The sequence below is a fragment of the Aythya marila genome, assembly GCF_965140915.1.
Source record: "Aythya marila genome assembly, chromosome: 19".
NCBI lineage: Eukaryota > Metazoa > Chordata > Aves > Anseriformes > Anatidae > Aythya > Aythya marila.
Genome location: NC_139060.1, coordinates 7,226,607 through 7,249,185, shown reverse-complemented (window position 1 = coordinate 7,249,185; position 22,579 = coordinate 7,226,607). Strand labels below are relative to the sequence as shown.

The following is a 22,579-nucleotide window of genomic DNA, read 5'->3' as shown; positions in this document are numbered from 1 at the left end:
AGCTTTAACTTGGAGACTGAGCCGTTTTGAAGTTGCTGTGGGACTGAGTTAAAACCACAGGAAAAGCTAAATGATTAATTTTTATGGATTTCAAAAGAGTTTGGCATACATTTGACTCTTCACGCCTCAGCTGTCCTGCAGGCACTCTTCAATAACACCATTACCCCTTACCTGTCAACCACCTAACCCGCAGACATTTCAGCTCCATCTATATCTGGACATACCTTCTTTCTGTATCCTCCTGCTAATCACTAAGCAAATCTCCAAGGGTCACAAAACAACAGCTCCTCCGCACCCCTGTTTAAGGCAGCAAGCAAACAGCCCTCTCGCTGCTCTGTGGGCTTCATTATTAATGAAATAAAAATTGCAAACATTAATGTATTGCTTCAGGCGACCATCGTAAAAAAAAGGAATAGAAATTTAGCATGGCTGGCCACGGTGGCTTACTTGGAGTATTTACTGGAAGGTAAATTAGGGGTGCTAATGACCGCAGTACTATACACTAAATAATAAGATGGGATTGGAATAGGTAATCTTCTATACACCTTCACCTGTCTGAGCCTTGCGTTTCCTCCATCAAACCGTACGACCAACTTCTGTGATCATTTCAACTACTGCTCCCTTTTCTACTGAAGGCACAACTGCCTACAAGCTGTGATGGTATCTTGCTCAGAACAAGCAGACATCGCTGGTCTTTTTCTCATTTTTATGATTTTTTTTCCCCCATTACCGGTGTGGAGGGGAGGGGGTGAAATCGAGATTAAAAAAATTATTTGAATTACTTGGTCTCTTGACAAAAGCCTGACCCCTGCAGAAGGGCAGCAGCCCTGTGCCCCACTCCCATACCTCGTGCACTGACTCAAACAGCAGCAGCAGCTCAGGAGGTGTCGGATGCTCCAGGGACCCAAAGGTCTCGCAGCTGTCAGGCACTGGATCCGAAACACAAAGAGGGAAGAAATGTCCTCCTTGCTGTTCAATTCATTGTGTGGTTTATTATCAGAACTGGCCCTCTATCCTGGGATGGAAAGCTCTGAAGCATCCCGCTGGTTTAGGAGACTTGGCAGAAGCAAAAATCCCACTTTCTGATTTTTGTTAAACAAAAAAAAACAAACAAAACAACAAAAAGTCCACAGGATGTTTTAACATGTTTCTATTAGTCTCGCTACAAAGACTTTTGTAAATGAGGACACTACCTACATACCTCCCAAAGTTTATTTTATCACGGCCAATGATTTAGGGATACAAACAATGAACAATTCATTCAACTGCAGGTTTATGCCTGAGGCACTAAAAAAAAATAAATAAAAGAGCAAGTAAAACTTATAAATGATGCTGAAAGAGCCAAAGACTCGCTCCTGGCACACTAAGCAAGCGGGAACAATCAAAAGGCATGGAGCAGTTAGTAATTTATACTACTGAGCCTAATGCTTGGACAGTAAGGGAAACAGATGGCTCTGCAATATGGAGATGGCTCAGGGAAAGCAATCGGCACCAGGACACTGCAAGAACGTAGCAGCAATGGTTTGTCTGGTTGTGGCAACAGCCACAGCAAACGGAACCGCATCATTTCTGGGCATAAAAAAAAAAAAAGAAAAAAAAAAAAGCAAGTAAAACAGAACAGAACTTCTCACTTCAGCAAGCTTGTATTCCTTGGTTTAATTCATGTTTTTTTTTTTTTGACTAAGTTGCACAGCTCTGGGCAAGTAAAGGAGCACAAACTGCCCGGCACTAGCAGCCTGCCTCTTCCTGTCCCGTCCTTCCCAGTAATCCTGCATCACACAGCACGGCCGGGAACGTCAGCTATTCAGTTCTACTTTTAGCTCTGCTTTAAATAAAAGTGTGCTGAGTGAGAGCTGCATAATGAAGGCTCAAAACCATGGAGATGGTACAGACTGCGATGGGGCAGCATTACCAGCGGGTGGGGGCTGTATCTTTTGGCTTTCCTTCTGGAAAACTTATTAAATTGGGCAGAACAAGACCAACATTTGGCAAGGGACGTTTGCAACTGCAGGCTGGAGCAGATGAGCAGCCAGCTGATTTCACGAAAAGTCCCACTTCAGACCTGGGGACATGCAGCACACGTATACACCAAGATCAGGAAAGGATTTGGTGAGTTAACTCAGTTCAGTTTTCTTAAAGTATTACATTTCAAAGCCATCGTGCCTAAGAGATGCACTGGTCGTGGAAGGACTTCTATGAAGCTAAAAGTTTAGCCTGTGACTTTTCAGAAAGACCAAAGCACTTTGTGCTCTGACCACAGGAATCTCTTACAACCTGCCTGCAGTGAAGTCAGAGGATAAAAGTGTAACAATGGGGGGCCCTGAGCAGCCATAAAGCCAGCGGGGTTAATTTCTATCAGAGGAGAAAGGTAAGTCGTCAATAAGAGAAGTACTTTCCTCACTAAACTTCCCATGGCTCAGGAATGGGATCACAGGTACCGTTTCCGCAGTACCGTTACCTCTCCGTGTTCTCCAAAATCTGAACTTTTCCTGTGCGGCTGCGACAACTTTTAGAAGACAACTTCCAAGATAAATCCTGTTGCAGATGAGAAAAGCCAGCAAGTGAATACACCGATGTGACACAGAGAGTAACAGACAGACAACTGGGGACAAGCGGAGTTTAAAAAAACGCAGAATAAATGGGCTGCAGCATTTCCAAAGCCCAGTGACAGGGCAGAGCTCTGCAACAAGTCAGCGCTCGAACACAGCTGACAGCCCCTCTCTTTAGTTCGTACAGGCATGAAGGCACAACTTTGTTATTGCACTCAGTAAACAACCAAGCACTACCGCTCCCTAAAGCGGTAATCAAGACAGGCATTACAATAAACTCATTTTAGGGAATATGCTTTCAGAATGCATTTCTTTACTTCTGGATTTAAGCCTGATTGTACGTCGTGGAACAAGAATTGGAACAAAACCTGCAAAATAATTACCAGCGAGTATATTCACGGTGTTTGCCTTCCATGACAGCTGCCACCAGTATTGCTCCTCTCAAGAAAACAAATGATTAAGATTGATTAAATACCTACTTTCCCTAAATACTCTTGACAATACAGAGATTTTTCTTTCCTTTTTCCAATAGGCATTTTATGTCAGCAACTTATGGATCCTGTATTAAAATGTTTTCATTCACAACAGCAATCTGCTGTTAGGACAACCGAACTCAAGACAGAGCCCTGTGATTTGAAGGGAAAGCAATAGGAGGAAAAAAACAAAGCCAGCACTGCAGTGTAACATCCCTGCTGGGGCAGGGAGGGGGCTTTTTTTTTTAAAAAAGAAAAAAAAAAACAAAACTTGGAAACTTCTTTTCACACAGAAACAATTGCTTATAACCTGACGCTTCCCTGAAATCTGGAAGCTTCGTGACCATACGATATATTCCTGGTTTTAAGCTCTTTGAAGAGCCCTCATGTGTTGTTCTCATCTATTGATCAGGAGGACATGCAACTGCAGGCGCGAAAACAACAATCACAGCTCCAGCAGTCTACGCACACCTCTTCTGTGCTTTAAAAAATTCATTGCCTAGGTATCCTCTTATTGAGGACAGACACCACCAAGGGTTAAGAAATAAACAGATTTAAGCAACTCACGAGAAAACAAAACCCAAGCCAGTCAGTCAAGGCACTGCTTGACTTCATCAGCTACTGGGAGAGTCACAGAGGATTTGCTGCTACTCTGATTTGATCATGCAAGCCTCCGAAAATTTTGCCTGGTCCATTACTTATTTAGAAAATATTCTTTCCGTATTTACCACAAGCGTAGCGAACATGAGACATTAGCTTCCCTGATCTCACGTTGTGGCTGACAAAGCAAAACGTACACCCAAGTTAGAAGGCCATCAGAGCACTGCAAGCCTCAGAAAGAGGCCACCCTCAACAAATGCACAATAAATGTCTTCTCAGTCCACTCAAGCACATTCCTCAACTAGCGCTGTCTGTCAGTGTCTTTTAAAAGCAGGATGCTTACAGAAAAGCTCCAAACCCTCAATTTCTATGCATTTGGGAATTAGCGCATTTTGCAAGTTAGCACATAGGAAAATGCACTAAGGACAGTGCTTTGGGAGGTAATTTGGACTCCTGGAGTCTTGCTACCAATAACATCTGTATAATGTAACTTACACATTCCCTACAGCAGGCATGTTTGGGAAGTAACTCTAAGGGTCATCCTTCTGTGTACTGTTAACCCTACAAAGCCCTTGCTATGGCGTGACCACTGGCACACTATGATCAAATACACGCAAACCACACCAGAGCAGCACAAAGTTACTTGGCAGTTTGCTTGAAGGTTAGCTAAAGCATTTGCAACGCAGCAGCCTCCAGTGCAGGAGCAGTTCCCTGCCATTTAAGTCAATTCCATGTTAAACACTTTTTCTCTTCTGTTGCTGTGAAAGACCCAGACAGAAGAACAGTAAAGTTATCCGTATGAAACCGGAACATAACAAAATTGTCACGAAGGAAAAGTCTCTAAGAATCATAAACATGTTCTGGTTTATCAGCTTAAACTAAAACTCCTTTTTTCTCCACCAATCCCTTTGCCATTCCAGGATTCCTTTTGCTTTGTTATAGGAAAAATGAACTACACCCAAGCCCCTGGATGCCCTGTGTCCCTGCCTCTAGATCACGCAGTGTGCTGTGGCAAGCAGCTGGCTCATTCAGGTTGTTGCAAAAATTATCAAGGAATTTATTCACATCTGCACGCAGATACGGTTGTCTACTACATGGAAATGTGATTTTGAAACACCACGTTTACAAAACTGCTTTGTCTCTATGAACTACAGAACACCAAGCTGTCACATAAAACACTAGTGATGAGATTTTCTTTTGATTCCCCACTATCAAAGGTGTCCACCCCGTCAGAGGGCTGTGCAGCGTCTCCCTTCCATCTGTGCCACGCTCTGAAGGGACAATGCCTTCTCTTGGATGCGTTAACTCTGGCAACTGAGCAACATCTGACACGCCAGCTCTGCTGCAGATCTCCCCACAGAAAAAGAGATTCGTCTCCTCCATCTCTGTAGGCTGTAGGGGTGTCCTTCCACCCGCCTCGCATCCCCCAGAGGGAAGGTGTTGGCTTGGAGGACGTCCATCTGCCCAGCTCCCTCCTCGACAGGAACAAGCAGGCACATTGACTCGCGCCCTTTATGTATCGATGCTCCAGCTGAGTAAATTAAGATGTACAGGGGAAAAGCAAAGAGCATCAGATGAGGGTATACAACCCAGAAAAGCGTAGTAGCAATTTTATATCTTCTTCAATCTTGCCAAAATGTGATTACAGTTGACCTTTAAATCTAGGGGATCAACCAATCAATTCTGCTGGAACAACCCTGTACGTGTGATCTAAGAGCATATCCATACTTAAAAAAAGAAACTTTCAATGGCTGCCTGGCACAGTCGTTTTATTTTGCTGTAAAAGTTACTAAGATTTGTCTCAATTGATTTTACTTGCAAGAAAAACACAACATCAGAACTGCAGCATCAGCAGACACTAAAGGTCTCAGCTTCTCGCAGGATGAATGCGATATCAATAGTTATTAGGATGTATTCATACAAGGTACTCAAGAGGGATGGAGAGAAGATGCTAGTAATCTCACTTAATCCTAACACAACCCCAAGTCAGGTTCCTTGGACTGTGGGAAAAAAAAGATTCAGGGAAAATGATAAACGCTCCGCAGTATTTGCCAGGCAAAACATTGAATTTGGAAGCGAACACATATTTAACAGCTCTTTAAGTAGTAAAGCTTTTGTGTCATGTTCGATGTCAGGTTTTATTTCAGCTGATAAAATGTGCCTTAACAAATAACCCTGGAGAGGTTTCAGGATGGTATTAGCCCATAGCGGGCTCAGAAGCAGGATCAGCACTGCCAGCAATCCCGCTCGTCGCACGCCGCCTCGCTCAGGTTTCTCCAAGTACTCCTGCAGCACGGTCACTGTATAGGTGGGAAGACAAAGACATGCAGAACGGAATGAGTTGTGAAATTCAACCAGCAAGCTAAGGAGAGAGGAAAGAGGACGTTCAACTCCCAAGTCCTTCCCGTGCCATTAGGAACCTGGCAACCCTGCTACTCTTGAAGCCTTCCCCTTCCCTTCAGAAATGTTTTGAGATGTCCATGCACAGCACCATCACACGCTTGTGTTCACACAGTCAACCAGACAGCAAACTCTTTTCTGCAGCAAGTTACTATCTTCACACCACACTACACGCTAGGGTTTCCAAAAGACCCAGGAAATTGGAAAGGAATTTTACCTTTTGCTTCTCAGGCACAAGAGAGCTTAGAGATGGGATCAGCTCTGTGATCTGTGAAATTCCCACAAACAGCTCGGGAAGATGCACCCAGCAATGCAGCTGACGACCCCCCACCAAAAAAAAATGATGGCACTGAGCAAACTGAAAATGCTACATTGAAAATTCTGAAAATACGAGATCTGACTCCGGAGTAAAACTGAACCATGCGGCAAGCCAGAAAACTCGCTAAGTCTGAGTGCAGAGACAACTGCAGAGAAAACTCTAAATAGAACCCAACCGAAAGCATATGGGCAAGGCAGGGAACATGGGAATAAAAATCGCACTAATGGGAAAACACACAGGGATGTTTTCTTCTTAAAAGTCACGTAGGAAGAGAAACGTACATCCAGCCTCAATGAGAAAGGACTTCAGGGGGAGGGAAAAGCTATTATTCTTTGAATGCAGCTTATTTGATGTAAAAGTGGCTTTTTCTCTGAATGGAGAATTCTTTTAACATAACGAAAAGCCAACTTTGCAAGGAGAGAGAGCCCGGTAACGCTGCTGTAGTTGAGAATGTCATGATTTCCATCAAAAAACTGTTTTGCAGAGATTAGGAACAGCTGTTTCAAACCGAATTAGACTAAAACTGGAAACAAGCTGTCAAGACCCAAAAAATATATTTTATACATAAAAGAATGTATTTGATTCAGCTGTTTTATCATGGTGGTCAGCCAAAAGAGGGAAATAAAGTAACACTGTGAGATTCCAGACGCTGTCGCAAAGCCTCTTCTCATTTTTAAAAGTGAGTTGCTCTTTATGTAGATTTATTTCTTTGAGCGTTTGGAAGAGGAAAAATGTCAAACAGCTCATATCACAGATTCTTGAATATTTTCAAGCCATGGGCAGCTTAAAACAGTTTAAAAGACACCTGAGCACTTTTTCTGCTCTAGTCCCCATTCTCTTCGTTTTCTGTAGCAGTGACAGGATGTTTGCAACAAGGAAAATATACTCAATTGCTGTTGACGTGAAAAGATGAAAATAAGTCACTTTAACCCAACGCTTGCGAGTAACAGCACATGTATATGGCTCCTTTCTGTGCATGCCTGCAGATCCTAGGAGGCTTTTAGTATTTTCAATATCGATTTCCACAGGAATTGCAATTTCATGTAATGAGAAATAAACACATTTATTTTAGAACCGTAGAATGTCACATCTAGATATAATTCATTTGTGTCTAATATCCCACAGAATATATAGAGTACCTATAACACTACGTTGCTGCCAGTTATAAAAACTTACTTAGCAAATCCAAGCACAACAGGCAAATTAATCAGGCCTGGCAGTGGTTTTGAATACAGCTTTCTTCTGAAGGCTAAGTCTGAACATCAAAGACCACTGTGATTTTATTACGTATTTTAAGATGTAGCCGTTGTACTCCGCTCTCCAACCCAATCTAAAGTAATCTTGAAAATATTCTTAGCATTTCAACACGTTCATTACTTTTCATAACATAATGATATACACTAATTCTACCCAATAAGTATATTAGTTATTACTATCAGCTTGTCAGTGTGTGTGCCTTTGAAGAAATGTTATCTGGGAACAAGCCAATTCATGAGCATTAAAAAAAAAAAAAAAAGTAAGCTAAAAATGCATTCCCTGGAGTTTGCAAAGACACCAGGCAAGCATGCAACTACAGTCATGAGCCATTTCAGCTCTCAGATTACTCACACAGTCTAGCTTTAGGCGTTTAAGTCGAGCACTTCAGTTCTCAGCAAATTCAGCGAGCACCAGAGCGTGACTGCACGCTCCGCACTAAGCCAAGAACCTTGCAACAGAGCACAACAAGGTAACTGCTGCTCAAGGTACAAAACCTTTTGATCTTGCTGTGAAAAGATCAAAAATGTAAAAGACCAGCACCTAGTAGGATCAATCAGCTTTCACTACATCTTCTTCTATTAATCCAGAGGACATCTTTTCCTGCATGTACTGTAACTGAACAAATGTCTGTGGCTAAAATACTTCATTCAGTTTTGTTTCTTGTGCAAGTAGAAGCTTTATATTCATGACATTTAAAACCAGATTAAATAAACTGCTCAGACTTGGGCTAACCTTAGATTGGCAGAGAAGCTGACAACACATACTGATAAGTCATCTTCAGCTGTAGCCTCCAGGACTGCCCAACTCTGCTTTAAATGCAAGCTGAAACCAACAAGAGGTACCAACCACAAGAGGAGTTAGCAGCGAAGGAGCTTCGAGTGCAACACCCATATTCTCATCTGTTCTCCATCTCCCAGTCCCCCGACTGCCCCGTTGTAGCACTACTCAGACTTCTACGGGGCTCTCAAGCAGCAGCTCTTTACAACAGAAGCGAAGTCAGCTCTGGGTTTTCTGCAGAAGAGTCATTCATTCATCAGGGTTCTTTCACAAAGCAGAACAGAAGCCTACTGCACAAAACTGAAGTATCCCTAACAGCTGGGTCAGATATCTGGCCAGATCCGAAGTAAAGTTCACCTGCAAAAATAAACAACTGCTCCCCACATGCACCCAGGAGAATGTGAAATGACTGCATCTACTGCAGAGTGTGAACGTCCTAAGTGGCTTATCCAATGTCACGAGTGAAATCTCACACCTTTGAGAACAGACAACTTTCTTCAAATCATCACCCATTTCATTTTATTAATAGAAATATTTTGGAAGCATCAAATTCTCTCAAAGGCCATCTAAGATCAACTGCACATCCTCTGCACTACACCTTTGTATCACAACTAAAAAGCAGGCATCTGTGGGAACAGCACGGGTACCACTGTTGTGCTCTGGAATTTCTTCCTCCCATTCTGCAATTGTCACAGCATCAGAGCCACAAAATGACAATGCTACTGCAGGGTAGGGGATTTTTTTTTTTAATCTGAGGAAAATCAGAAGCAGTACGTACTCAGGCACATGTATTGAGGTTAGAGATTTCAAGAATTGCCATGGACTTTCTGGGTTACACATCTCCAATAGTCAAAGCTCAGAATTAACCGCTCCTGAACATAAAATCCTTGTCACATTTTTACCAAATGTAAATTTCCATGACACGATATCCAAACTAGTTGTCTGAACTGCACTTTGATTACACACAGCTCCTTACCCAGACCATCTTCACATTTATTAGCTTTTAGGCAACTTCCATGTTTTGTAGCCCAGTTATTAGCAGGGTCTGATCAAGATACAATGGGGAGGAGCTGAGTATTGCTCATATGCAATTCAAACCATCAAGTCCCTCCACAAACTGAGGGGATCAGCTTTAGTAACTCCAAAAAAAGAAACACAAACGAGATTAGAGATGAGTGCACTTCTGCATAAAACCCAAATAACAGACACAGCGCAAGATCAGACAACAACAATAGCGGAGAGCATCAGGGTGACATCATTAAAATTTCCATTTTGTTTGATTTCCTTTAGAAGCTACAAAAAAAACCTTTTCCACAGAAAGAATACCAATAGGATGTTTATCGGCTTTATCAGTTATTTTATATTAGTGTTCATATTCCTTGAATACCCTTCATATGAAGGTCCCCAAACACTTTACAAGCATCTTTAATTCGCTTCAAAGAAAGCGAGACGCAGCTTCCTTTGAGAGATGAGGACCCCAAAGCGGTTATCACTCCTACCCGCAGGCTGCAATGGGGATTGTCAGAAGCATCTTTGGTTTTCCCATACAATTAAAACCCTACAACCTAGTCTAGAAGAACTACAAATAACGGGCCAGACCTCAGGAAATTCTCTCAAGTGAAACCACAGGTACATCTTACTATTTTGGGTAAGATTCTGGTTTATGCCTTATGAGACAATTTAAGCCAGTAAAATAAAATAAAGTGTTTGGGCAACTATGTAAAGAGATGGGGGGAAAAAAGACAGAAATCCCCAAAATCACAGAACATTAGGAATTGGAAGGGACCTGGAAAAATCATCTAGTCCAATCCCCCATCTCACACATGATAAAATCATCTGCTTGTTGGGATTTTTTGTGCAACCTTCCACACAGAAAGGAAACTAACATAAAGGTGGACCTTCTTTTCCTCTGGAAATGTTGCCATGTACATAAAAAATAATTTGAAAATAATACAGAAGGGCCCAGTCTTTATGTATCATAGACAATTTTACAGACAGCCACAGAATTCAGGAAGTTGTATTGATTTACCAGAGAGAATAAGGTTTTTATTCTGTCCAACGAAACAGAAGAAAGCTGTTTTCCACAGTTAACAATCCCTGCCTGGTTCTTATATGAGGATGAATAAACAACTCAAGTTTTTTAAGCACATACAGGCTTTACAATACCAAGCTCTTTGGATGACAATGAAGGTTTGGTGATGCTCTCTTTCTACTGCACTCTTTGCTGGGGCAATTAGAGGGACTGGAGTCTCTGACAAAATCCTCTGTGCTTTCATGGTGGCCACCACGCACTGGAAGACCAGCAGGCTTTCATCACCAGCAGCAAGTCAGGCTGAGCCCCTGGGAGGGCACATAAACCAAAACTTCAGAGGAGAGCTGGCTCTGAGGGTTAGTGACAACGCTCCTGTAGTTCTGCAGTCCCATTCTTCTATTCCATATTCTTCAACTAATCTCTAGACAGCACGTTGTATCGTTGCTGTATTGCTCAGCTTCTAAAAGTAAAGCATTTTATTCCAACCTAATGTCGGTACCATGACTTATTCATCTGCATACTGCAATTCTGTGTGTGTGCATGACTTAGCTTGATCCCAAGTCTGATATTAATATTATCAATGCAGTTTTAACCAATTTGGCCTGATGACAGCATGACACAGGTTAGAAGGGGACGTGATCACTGACTTACACATCACACAACTCGCCATCCGGCACCAACTGTTTGAAGAGTTCCTGCAGAGGAGAAAAGGCGTTAGGGGAGGAAGAACTGGGAGTGGGCAGAAGTGTTTTGGTTAAAATAGACCGACATCAATCAATTCCATCCTGAAATAGGCTAACAGCTAGAGCATTAATACTTAGCAAAGAAACAGGAGAAAAATACTCATTAGCCCATAGAGGTGTTGCACAGCATTAAACAATTCCCACCAGCTGACAAGGGGGCTGTGATTTATGACAGTGTGTATTGATGTATCACTTCCCATAATTAGGAAAAGTGAGACCAGTACTGCTTACAGCATTATTTGGATTGGAGCTTTACAAAATACTGTTGAAAAACAACAAACACCAGGCACCACAATAGCAAAACACCTTACCATCCTCTCAGGCTGTTTCAGATTTGAAATGAAGTACTCTAACACAACCCAGCAAGAAAGGCAAACTCCATTCGGACCCGTATAACCTCATCTCGCAATAACATCCTAGTGTGAATTATTACAATTATAACTCTGGGAAGATCACAGATATAAAACATCAAAACCACATAACAAGCCAGAATCAAAGGCTAATTATGTCTCTCTTTTTTTTTTTTTAGTGACAAAGTACTGACTGTCACTCTCCTCTTCTTGAAGGAACAAACTAACCTCAGTCTACTAAAATGTCAATGAACCTCAACTGACCTGCCAAAGAATTAAGTGTAGCAAAATCTCACCTGCCGCAGCATCTTAGCAGTAATGCAAAGAAAAAAGAGGCTGGTAATTTTCATTTCCTTTTGTTCCGATTATTAGCTGTCAAAAACGTTTTCACAGTTACAATAAACGAGGCAGGATAGCCCTGGGTTGGAGCTTTTTGTTCAGGAATGGCATAGTAATACAAGGCAATGAAACTCGGGGCCCAAGAGCTGTAAATCTCAGGGACACCCAGCTGAGGAGGGAAGATGCACCCTCCCAAGAAGAAGATGGACACAGCTGCTGTTACCCACCTCTAATGCCCCAAGTGCTGCTTTGGGCAGGACTTCTAGGGAGAGTCAAAGCTACAAGCAGTTTTTTCCTTCCTCATAGCTTTTCCAGTGATTCTTCCACCACCACTGTAATATTAAGGATAATTTGCACACTACCTGCATTTTCCAACCCCATCTTTGCTGGTCACTAAAATCAACCCTGCAATAACAAAATTGAATACTCTCCATGCAGACAACTGACCAATAATTAATATCCATGGCAGCTGCAGGCAAAGAAGTAAGCACCTGTTGTCATTTAAAAAAAATAATGAAAGGAATATTAATGTAATTCTGAATAACAAGGGCATTTCACCAAAACATTTGCCTAAAATCACACAAAATTAAAAGCCCATTAAAGGGCGTTCTTCCAGACTGCCAGGCAAACAACATTAGTCACTAACTATACAATACTTGGCATCTACAATGCATTTCCATCCAAAGAACCCAATGCACTTGGGACACATTTAGACCAGAAACTCTCCCGAGAAGTAGGTTAAGTATTATCCCACTTTATCCATAATAAAAATGAGGCACGGCGAAATCATGCATACTGCTCAAGGTTACAACAAAAATTAATAAGAAAGGCAAGAATAGAAACCAAGTGGCCCAGCTCCTATTTTGTGCTCTGTGTACAAGAAAACACAAGGACGTGTATCATTCATTTCTCCAGCAGCAGAAATATCAACTCCAATGGCTTATCTACTTAGGAAAGGAGTCCACCCCTGGTAATCCAGAAGAGATTTTGCAGCCCAGTCCCTCTTTGAGCACTGCTTCTGCTCCTACAAAGTAATTTGTGCTCTTCAGAGCGCTACAGAAATATTCTTGGGGCAGAAACTCTGCTTGCAGCCATTTAGCTTCAATTCAATTCTTATTTTTTCCATTTGATCCCTTCTGTAATCAAACCAAAGGACTTAGCAACTTCAACTCTTTTCCCTAAGTAACTTCTTTAGAGCTCCTACTCACCACAAACCTTCCTCCTCCTACCCCAGCAAGCACAGGTGATCTTCCAAAGCAGCCTCCAGAAGCACTGGGCAAGAAGCTGATCCAGGTATGGGGACAGTCTGTCCTGATACTACACGTGTGTCACTGATGTGAGAGAACACAAACCCTTCCCCAGCTAGGGTGGAAGAAATCTCAGCAGAAAACAGCTGGGTCTCCACACAGCATTGTGCCAGGCTATCACAACGCTGCATTCTTACAGAATAAAGTCCTGAAAGGACAAAATCTTGGCCAGCTGCCTGCACTTCCAGACAACTGCCAGCACAATAATTCAGTTACACTGTCCATGCTACTGTAAAACTACATTAAATTCAAAATGTTTGAGCGCATCCAAAAATGAAAATTAATGTTGCTTGGAACGAGCACTTCATTTTACAATCAGGAAGAACAAGAAAAGATTGCTTTGACGGTCTTCCTCTACCATTATGGTTAACATTTAATGGCATTTATTGTCATTAAACTCAATATTTGTGTCTAATCAATATTAAGCTACCAAGGGCAGCCTAACAAGTCTGGACTTTCTCTACAGGCTCTATTGATTTTTTTTATTAGTATTTTTTTTTGAGACCTACAACAAACAATTTACACAATTTATCAGGGAACACATCAAGATAATTTAATATACAAAAACTATGTATTCCTTTTTTAATTTTGTCATGTGACCGAAAATCATTTTAATTCATTAACGGTGATTATCTTAACAGTTCGATTTTAAATTCATGTGAAAAACAAGAGGAAGCTATGAGGTAATAAATTTAAATTGAAATATTTTTAATGTATTTCACTCTGCATCTCAACAGGAATCTCTCTTTTAGGTTTGTATTTGCCAGTTAAACGAACTCATGACAGCAACTATCCACCTCTGTTCACTTGGTATGAGTACCACTCATACTGTAAAGCCTATGGAAGTTGCCATAGTCTTGTCACAGATGAGTAAATTAAATAATTTCACCTAAATCCTATTCACCCGGAGAGTCACAAAGTCTGAGAAGTTGATTTTTTTGCTTTCTGCTTGAAGTGGTAGCTAACAGCCTTCCCAAACACACCACTGCCATGACTGTTAAATGCCATCTCATGACAACAAAAAACAATACCACCACCACCACCGACAAACCTACACACGTTGGTTCAAACTACAGACGGGCTGGAATCTGAGAAAAGCAAACAGACAAACTCAGCACACACTTATCCAGCTCACTGGAACATACAGCACTGTGCTTCCATGAAGTTGAAGTCCAGGAAAAAAAATTAAGATAACATCGCCTTTTCAGTACCAAAATTATTCTAAATTTCCCCCACCTGTGCTGCTGTTAATCGTATTCTTTGAAAGTCTGAAAATAAACTCTACCAAGAAAAAAAAAAAGGGGGTAGGGAGAGAAGGCTTGTAGGAAACACACTTGGGCAAGGAAATTGCTAATGCTGCAGTCACCCGGCAGCTCAGTAAAGACTTGGTTGCTGCTGTCCAACAAAGACAATGTTTTTTAAGCCTGGCAGAAAGAGTGATCCTATGGAATTTGCTAGTTGATTCACTGGGTGCATGCTCTTCAAATAAAATTAGAACACAAAAAAACAAAGACACAAAACCCACCACAAAACAAATCAAAAAACCCAACACTCAAATAAGTAAAAAACCTCTACCAGAATCTATAGCGGTGATTAAAGCTCAAATGCTGGGCATGAAGTACTTGACAGCACCCCCTAAGAGAGGGGGAACCTGCCCTCCGAAAGCATTTGCCTAGCTCAGTGAACACACAATATGCTGCGTATTTTCTGTTCCGCTGGAGTCAAAGGGAACACCTTAACAGACACTGCCTCGGGCATGCACGGGGCGAGGGTATACAAATGCTCTGCCAAGGGCAAAGAGGATGAACAAATATACACTACAGGCAATAAATAACCTCACTAAAGCAGCAGACAAAAAAAAAAAATTCCCTACTCAAAGAATGAGTTCAAATTTCTGGACTCCAAAAACCTGCATCTACCCTGGCTGCTACAGCTGGCTCAGGCAACCATACCAGCATAAGCTTATTAAATGCTTTATATATGAGATATCCATGTTATATTGCTTTAATCGCATCATCAATAATTACACTCCTGCCCACAAAACCCTTTGTTTCCCTTGTAGTTTTCCTCGCCTCCTAATACCACCAAGAAGTAGGCAGCAGGTGACAAGAAGCAAGGCAGCATCACCCTGCAGGTCGAGTGCTGAGGAACAGTCCCAGAACAGCACAGAAACTCTTCAGACATAAATCAACTACAGCTATTACACAGGGATGGTCTGCATCAAAAGGACTACGTCTGATTTCTGCGAGCGCCCTAACTTGCAGGGAATACCTCGGCTGCATCGCATCACCCGCACGAATGATTGCTCATTTTTGTCTTATCTAATATCGTATCCTCAGTATTACATTAGAGGGCAGATAAGGATCCTTCTGGGAAACTGCACGTCAATCGTAACAAAGGAAACCTCTTTTCTTAAATAAAATTGAATAGGGGAAAATAAAATAACTATGAAGCCAGCCTAAATGCTGATCCAAAGCTACTGCATGCTTCTATGCACCCACAGTCAAACTGTTGTACCTGTATGATTTTACTGATTTATAAAAGAAGCCAGTTAGCAAAAGCAAAGACAAAACCACTTAGCTTTTGCTTGCAATAAGATCGATTTAAACTTCTCATGTTTATGTCAGCTCTAGCTTTTAAGCTCTGTTAAACACCTGGAAAAGTAAAGTTCCTTTACAGCTGCATGTGTGTGTAATTAATGCCTTTGACAAGCTGTTGAGTTCCCAAACAGCTGCTTCTATTATATGGACAACTTCAACCATCTGCAGAACTATTGGGTAAACTGCAGTAAGTAAATATCAGGATAGCAGATGCTAATAAATAACAAGAGCTGCCAAGATAACACAATCCTGTAAGGAAAAAGTCTGTGAGTATGAGTTTCACTACACTTCCCAGCACTTAACTCAAAAAACTTGTTTGGGCATCCATCACCAAACCAAGACTGGGTATTTGCTTGACCCAGCATCAAAGATAAAGCTGTTAATCTGAAGGAATAACTACTCTAACAAGTTGATAGTACTACTGTGGTTTAAAGAGCGTCATGTGGCTTATGGTATTTGGTAGACTACTATCACTGCAGTCTCCAAAAACTGCCAGAGATTGATTCCAAAGCAGATATACTGATATAAATGGACCAAAAAATATATCTCAGCTTTTAACCGGACTATTATATAGGACGATTTTTGAAATTCTGATTTCTTTTTTAAAAGCATACCATTTCAGGCCTTTAATTGTTCTTTCAGCTTTAGATAAAAATAAATAATAATTAAGAAATGTATCAAAGCCATTTTTAAAAAACATACAGTACTTGGATATACCAAAAACCAATTTGCTTCTCATGAAATAGCCCAGCTATTATTACCGACCTGACTTATAACTGCCTCACAAGCTACTTTATTATCATGCTCCCCATGTTTTAGAAATAAACAGCATGCCTTGAAACATGCAACTGAAATTGTGTGTGCGTTCATTTCCCCTGTATTTTATGAATGTCCTTTCGGAATTGCACCATAAGCTCTGAAACTACTCCATCTATCCTCCCCTGGCAGCAGCGTGGCTATTCAGGCCATCAGTAATGCATGAACAATCAGAGAGAGGAAAATGCCCTTATCTCAGCTCATCAAAAATACAAGCAAGCAAGCCACAAAGGGGTCACAAATTAAAAATTAAATGTGAACAGGCATAAAGCGTATTGACAAATCACCACATCCAAATCCTCCCTTCCAAGCAACAGCAAACACCAGGCACACATAACGAAAACAAAAGGTGGCCAAAAGATGTAATGAAATAATACTTATCCCAGAAATGTATTTAGTAATGAAGAATTAAGCAGCAACCTACACAGGCACCACCAGGGTCTTTGGTGCTAATAGTATTATCTATGCTCAGCACAGGTAACATCTGTTATTATAAAGAGGGGCAACCTATTCATGCCTGCTGGTCATTACAAACCCTAGAAAAGACTGCAGTAAAATTCTGAAGAACCACTAGGTAGAAAGCAATTTTTGAAATACAAATGAAATTGTATGTTTGACTTGTTTTACAGCTAAAAAAAAATGATAACAAAGCTAGAAGAAAAAAAAAAAAAAAACTTCCTCCCCCCCTCTCTAGGAAAATTGAAATGTGAGTGCACAGGTAAACCTTTCTGCTTTCTGAAATCAGAAGCTAGTATTAAAAAACTGTTTTTCAAACCTCCGTTAGACTCTAAGTTAATAAAAAGCTTCATTATAATAACTCTTCCAGAACTATTTCATTATCATCAGAGTTTACTTTGATAATATCCTAAAGAAAGAATTAAATCACTGAAGACTTAAACTTCTAAACTTGTCATGCAGTTAAGTATAAATGGTAAGTGGCTTTGTCTGAAAGTAGCAAATTATTTCCTCTTCAGTGCCGATAATCACTTTGAATAACAGCAAGAAACACAAACAAACAAGAAAAATTTTCTCAGCTGTCAAATTTCTACTTTAACATCTCTCCTGTCCCCCATTTTCCAACCATACCAAAATTTCTACTGATGCTAAATTCTATGGATTTTAGAAGACATAACACACATTTGCATTCTGAAAAGTGGCTGTATAAATATTATGGTGCTATTCATACAAAAATCATTGTAGTAGTCCATCTTAATTCCAAATAATGTTAAATCGGTTGGCTCAGTTTATAACAAGAATTTGCCTACCAAGTACTCGTGTAGCCAGAAAGTCTTCCTTGCTCATGTACTGCAATAAATAATTTAGAGTGGAATTGTCTTGCAATGCCCCAGCTATTTTCAGATTTATTATTCTTGCTTACTCCTGCTGTCTTGTACACAGTTGTTAAGAGCCACAACTCCAGAATCTCTCACTAACAGCAGTTCCAAAACAGAAATGAATCCATCCTCTACATTTTGCAACAGCTCACTAAACACTTCAAAAATAATCTTAAGAAAACTTTTAAATACTGATTCATTTCAGTATTTCTATAAAAAGTAATGTACATGTTCTAAAAATTCAGGATGGGAACAGGCAAACCGAAGCATAACAGTGCTCACACAGGGATTAATATTAATTGCAATAATGTAATGTTTACTTATTAAATAAAATCAGATGGGAAGAAAGGGGTATTTTTGATGTACCCACCATAAGTAGACTATGTCCAGGGCAAAGATACCTACCCAACTTCCGTCCCTAAACATATTCAGCACACAAGATTATTGAGTTGATTTTCATCAGAAGTTTCTTACAACAAAAACAATTCATTCTTAAAAATACAAAAAAAAAAGCAATAGTATTATCTGCATTTTCTTTTTGCATTACTTAAAATTCCATAACATATACAATGCAAAAAACATTAGCTATGTCAAAGATGTTTGATACAGAGTTAGCTCTGAAATCAGGCAGAAATGGTTTTAACAGGAGCAAATGATACAGAAAGCCATCAGCATTCCTGATGATGACAACTTCCCTCCGAGTTTTTCTACAAATAGTTTTAGAGGCAACATAACATAAGCTCATGATTCTCTGCTCTAATATCCCACCGATTTCTGCTACAGTGATTACTGACAGGTGTGAGGACAGAACATACTTTTATTTAATATCTACATAAGACAAGATGCTAAACAGCTATCACAAAGAGAATTATTCCGTCTTGGAGTCAACACTACCTTAGAAAAACATGGACACACTTAAATTGCAGAAAAGTCTCCTTTCAGTTGAAATACCATTTTTCATCTCACTTGAAAGTAATTCCAGGTATGTATTATGCTCCCCACTTCATAAAAAAAATCAGCAATTTTGACAGCCTTTAATATTCAGAGGTTTGCTGTACCACAAATCAGTCCTTCTGGAGGAACACACAACTCTATTCCATCAATGTATTCTGTTACCTTATTTGACCATTTGTAGGCTTGCAGAAGTTGGCTGTAAAGAGGTGTTTTGTCCTGAACAGGATCTAGGCTCAACAGTCCGCTGTTGTGCAAGGGATGGTTCTCAGAGGGTTTACCAACCAGATTGCTCAGACGCTCCAGCTCACTGAAAGAAAATACAACAGCATTTTCTGAAGGCAGATCTGGAGATACGTGTACCTAAGATGTGCGGTCCTCCTACAGAAACAGCAATCATGTTTACACTCTATTTTAGTATCTGTATGCTTAACATATCTGCCCAATTTGATTAAAAAACAAACAGCTTAATCACTGCCATTATCCAAAAAGTTTTAAGTGGCCTGTTAGTCATTAAGCTCATTGCTTCTAAGTAGAGAAAGTACAAGTCAAGAGTCTTTGTAAGACAGAAAGGAAAGAGTCAAATTATGGTGTGTCCTGTTTGCAAACATTTCCAGAACCCAACTCATCTTCTGAGCAAAGCACACCCTCAGAAGTCACAAAATTCTGACTTGAAGCATTGGCTGCGATACTATGGACAACAGGAGAATTATGAAGCAGGCAGATGTCTTGTAATTTCCATAACGCACTAGAAATTAACACCGTCCTCATGTAAATATACATATGAACTGGCATTAGTCCTAATCCTGGAGGTGGTCCTCCGAAGACTGTGATTGTTCTAATGCATTCCAAGTTGTCAGGGCAAGGAAGCATCTTCTGTTTTCCATGAGCAACCTGTACATCTGTAGACGTGTACAAAATACCCAACTAAAGCTTAATAAGCACCATTTTTCCATGAAGAAACGATCAGTGTGAAAATGATCTATTATTACTTCATATCTCATTTGTCAAACGCTACATTTAATAATAACAAGAGTTAGGCAATGTTAAAAACTCGCATTAATCAGCTGGAAAAGAAAGACTGGCTACTTTGCACAGATATAAAATGCAGTTTTCCAAATGACATGACTAATCAGGTGCCTCTCCTCGTGACTCATGAACATCAAATCCTACTCTAATTGAACTTCAAACCTTGCACTAAATTAAGAGCAGGATTCAGCCCCTTTAAAGCGTGACTTATGGAAATCTCTGTGAAGAAAAATCCCAAATATCTGTTTGCATTTAATGAAAGTTATGAAAATAAACATTAATGACCAAGGAACTAACCACTAAGTAACTTCTATGCTTTCCTACCACAAAACTCTTTTCTATTAATCATTATTCCCGCAAGCTTCCATGGCCTACACTAAGTCTCTTGTGCTTTGACCACTCATGAGCATACTTAGCATTTGTTGACAGAACTATACAATAAACGTGAATAGACAAGATAATTAAGAATTTGCTGAACAAGGATTCCAGTAAATACTTTCATGACTCACGCCAAAGTCCACGGGTAGCATTAACTTCAATACACATTGGAGTGTTCACTTACTACTCAAAACCAATGCTTCCCAAAACCAAAACAGAATTATCTAATATTAAGATGTTATATAAATTACATTATTTTTGAGCAGTTACATTTTCAGAAAGACAAATTAAATTTATATCAAATTATCAAAAACATGATCTAGAGGTATCAAGAAAGAAATGGCATCAAGTACTGACCAACATATCCGTTAATGTTCTGGAAAACAGGGTGAAAAAGGAACTGGTAAAGCTTTATGATGAAGCTATTCTCATGTAGGGTGCTAGGGACAAGACTAACTGCAAAGAGTTGCTGAAGAACTTGACAGCACCAAAACAACGGATGATGAACTGCAACCTAAAGAAGCGTATCATAGCGCACATGAGAAAAGAGGTCAGAGGCTGTTGCTATCTGTTATCATTTGGAAACAAGACTTGTGGGTTATTCTACACTATAGAGTCCTTTAAAAAGCCATTGAGAAAACAAGGATGACCAAAGCGATGGCACAGCTTCCACATTGGGAACAACAAAGCCTCATCGGCTTGGAAACCATAAAAACCAACGGGACACAACAGAGGTCTATAAAGCTGCGTACAGCATCATTCCCAAAAGTGATTATTTACCTTCTGTCCTAATAGAAAGCAACAAACAGGTAAGATATTCTATACATCATCAACTATTACAAACTACAAATCAGCAAAACCTATTAGCCAAAAAACACAGGGCTTCTCCTCCTGAAGACCCTGGTCTGGACACCTCTGGAGGCCTGAGGATACCCTGGAAGGGGTCACCCTGTGCTGGGACACGTCCCTGACAGCACCGCGGGCTCCACTGGGATGCACCGGCCCCAGCACACCCGGGAGGACCAAGCAGGGCCGCAATTAGCAGCAGCCTCAAGAGTTGTTTTGACCTCTGTGAAGTGCACCAGCCTGTACTAAATAATTACATTTACACAAAGCAACTTTCCAGCCTGTCAAGTTTTGGTAACACCCTTCAACCACTTGGATGCTGCTGATGATTCAGAGTCTAAAAAGCGATTATTATTATTATTTTCGAACAAAAAAACTTCAGAAAAACAGAGAACAATCCCCCTGCCACCAAAACCACCCAGCCAGCCACGACAGTGCCCCAGCCACCTATCCACAAGCCAAACATCTGAGCGAGGCTCATCCCTCTGGAGCCTCTAGGAGGGCATGTCACGGGGAGGCAGCACCCAGGGAGGCACGGAGCGGGGCACTTTCACCTTTAGCCGCCCCAAATCTCCTCCAGAAGCCGAGGGGACCCGGGGACCCCTCTCCCCGCCCGGGTGCTGGGAGCGGAGGGCCGGCTGCTCACCCCAGGTCGCGGCTGACGGAGTGCAGGCTCTCCTGGAAGGCGGCCACGAAGCCCTTCTCGCGGCCTTCCAGCGTCTCCTTGTTCCGCATGCCATCCTTCAGGCAGTCGAAGACTCTCGTCACGCTGGAGCGCAGCGCCTGGATGGCGGCGATCGCCTGGGAGAAAGCCTCCAGGTTCACCCCGGGGCTCAGCACCCCGTCCGCCATCTTAGCCCGGGCCCGGCCTCCCTCCGCTCCGCAGCGTGCCGAGGCCGCGGCGGCACGGAGCAGCCTGGGAAATGTAGTCCGAGGGCCGTGCTGCCCTCAGGCGCCTCCCTCAGCATTTTTTTTATTTATTTAATTTATTTATTTTCGTCTCTTCGTAACGTCAGGGGTTTCTTCTGGAAGGGCGGGTTTGCTTCTCGCAAACCGCGCCCGCCCTGTGTGAAAGAAGAAACTGAGGAAATGTCTGCCCTGCCCTAGGGCAAAAAAAGTGAGCGCTGGTGTGTGTAGCTCCGACACACCTGTCTCCTTCCTCAAAATGTTATTTTTTTTTCCAGTCAGGTGTCCTCTCTCCTTCTATTTTCCCATGCTTTGCATCATTCGCTGCTAGTAGTATCCTAGCTACCTCAGGAGCTGGGGTGTATTCCCCTCCTTTTGATGTACCGTATGGATTTTAGCAGGCGTTCTGACAGAAATAAAATCATTTAAAATAGAAAGGAAGCCCCCCCGTCCTTCTGCAACAACTGCACTTAGTTTTAGGCTGGCAAGAATGTTTCTGTAAGCCTCACGCTCATGGGCACAATGAAGTTTTTAAGGTTAGGGCCTGAGTTACTGTAACAGGGTGAGACCCAG

The 22,579-nt window shown here is 41.3% G+C and overlaps 1 protein-coding gene across 1 annotated transcript in view; it reads right to left on the bottom strand.

The window, feature by feature from the left end:
* Positions 1-21,968, bottom strand: part of MED27 (mediator complex subunit 27) — a 93,543-nt gene extending 71,575 nt beyond the window's left edge. Inside the window, exons 1-2 of the mRNA XM_082775647.1 lie at positions 21,747-21,968; positions 19,013-19,157 (exon numbers count right to left, since the gene is read on the bottom strand). Of these exons, the coding sequence (XP_082631773.1) occupies positions 19,013-19,157; positions 21,747-21,952 (351 nt within the window). The 5' untranslated portion in view covers positions 21,953-21,968. The remainder of the gene's footprint in view (positions 1-19,012; positions 19,158-21,746) is intronic.
* Positions 21,969-22,579: the final 611 nt, after the last annotated feature.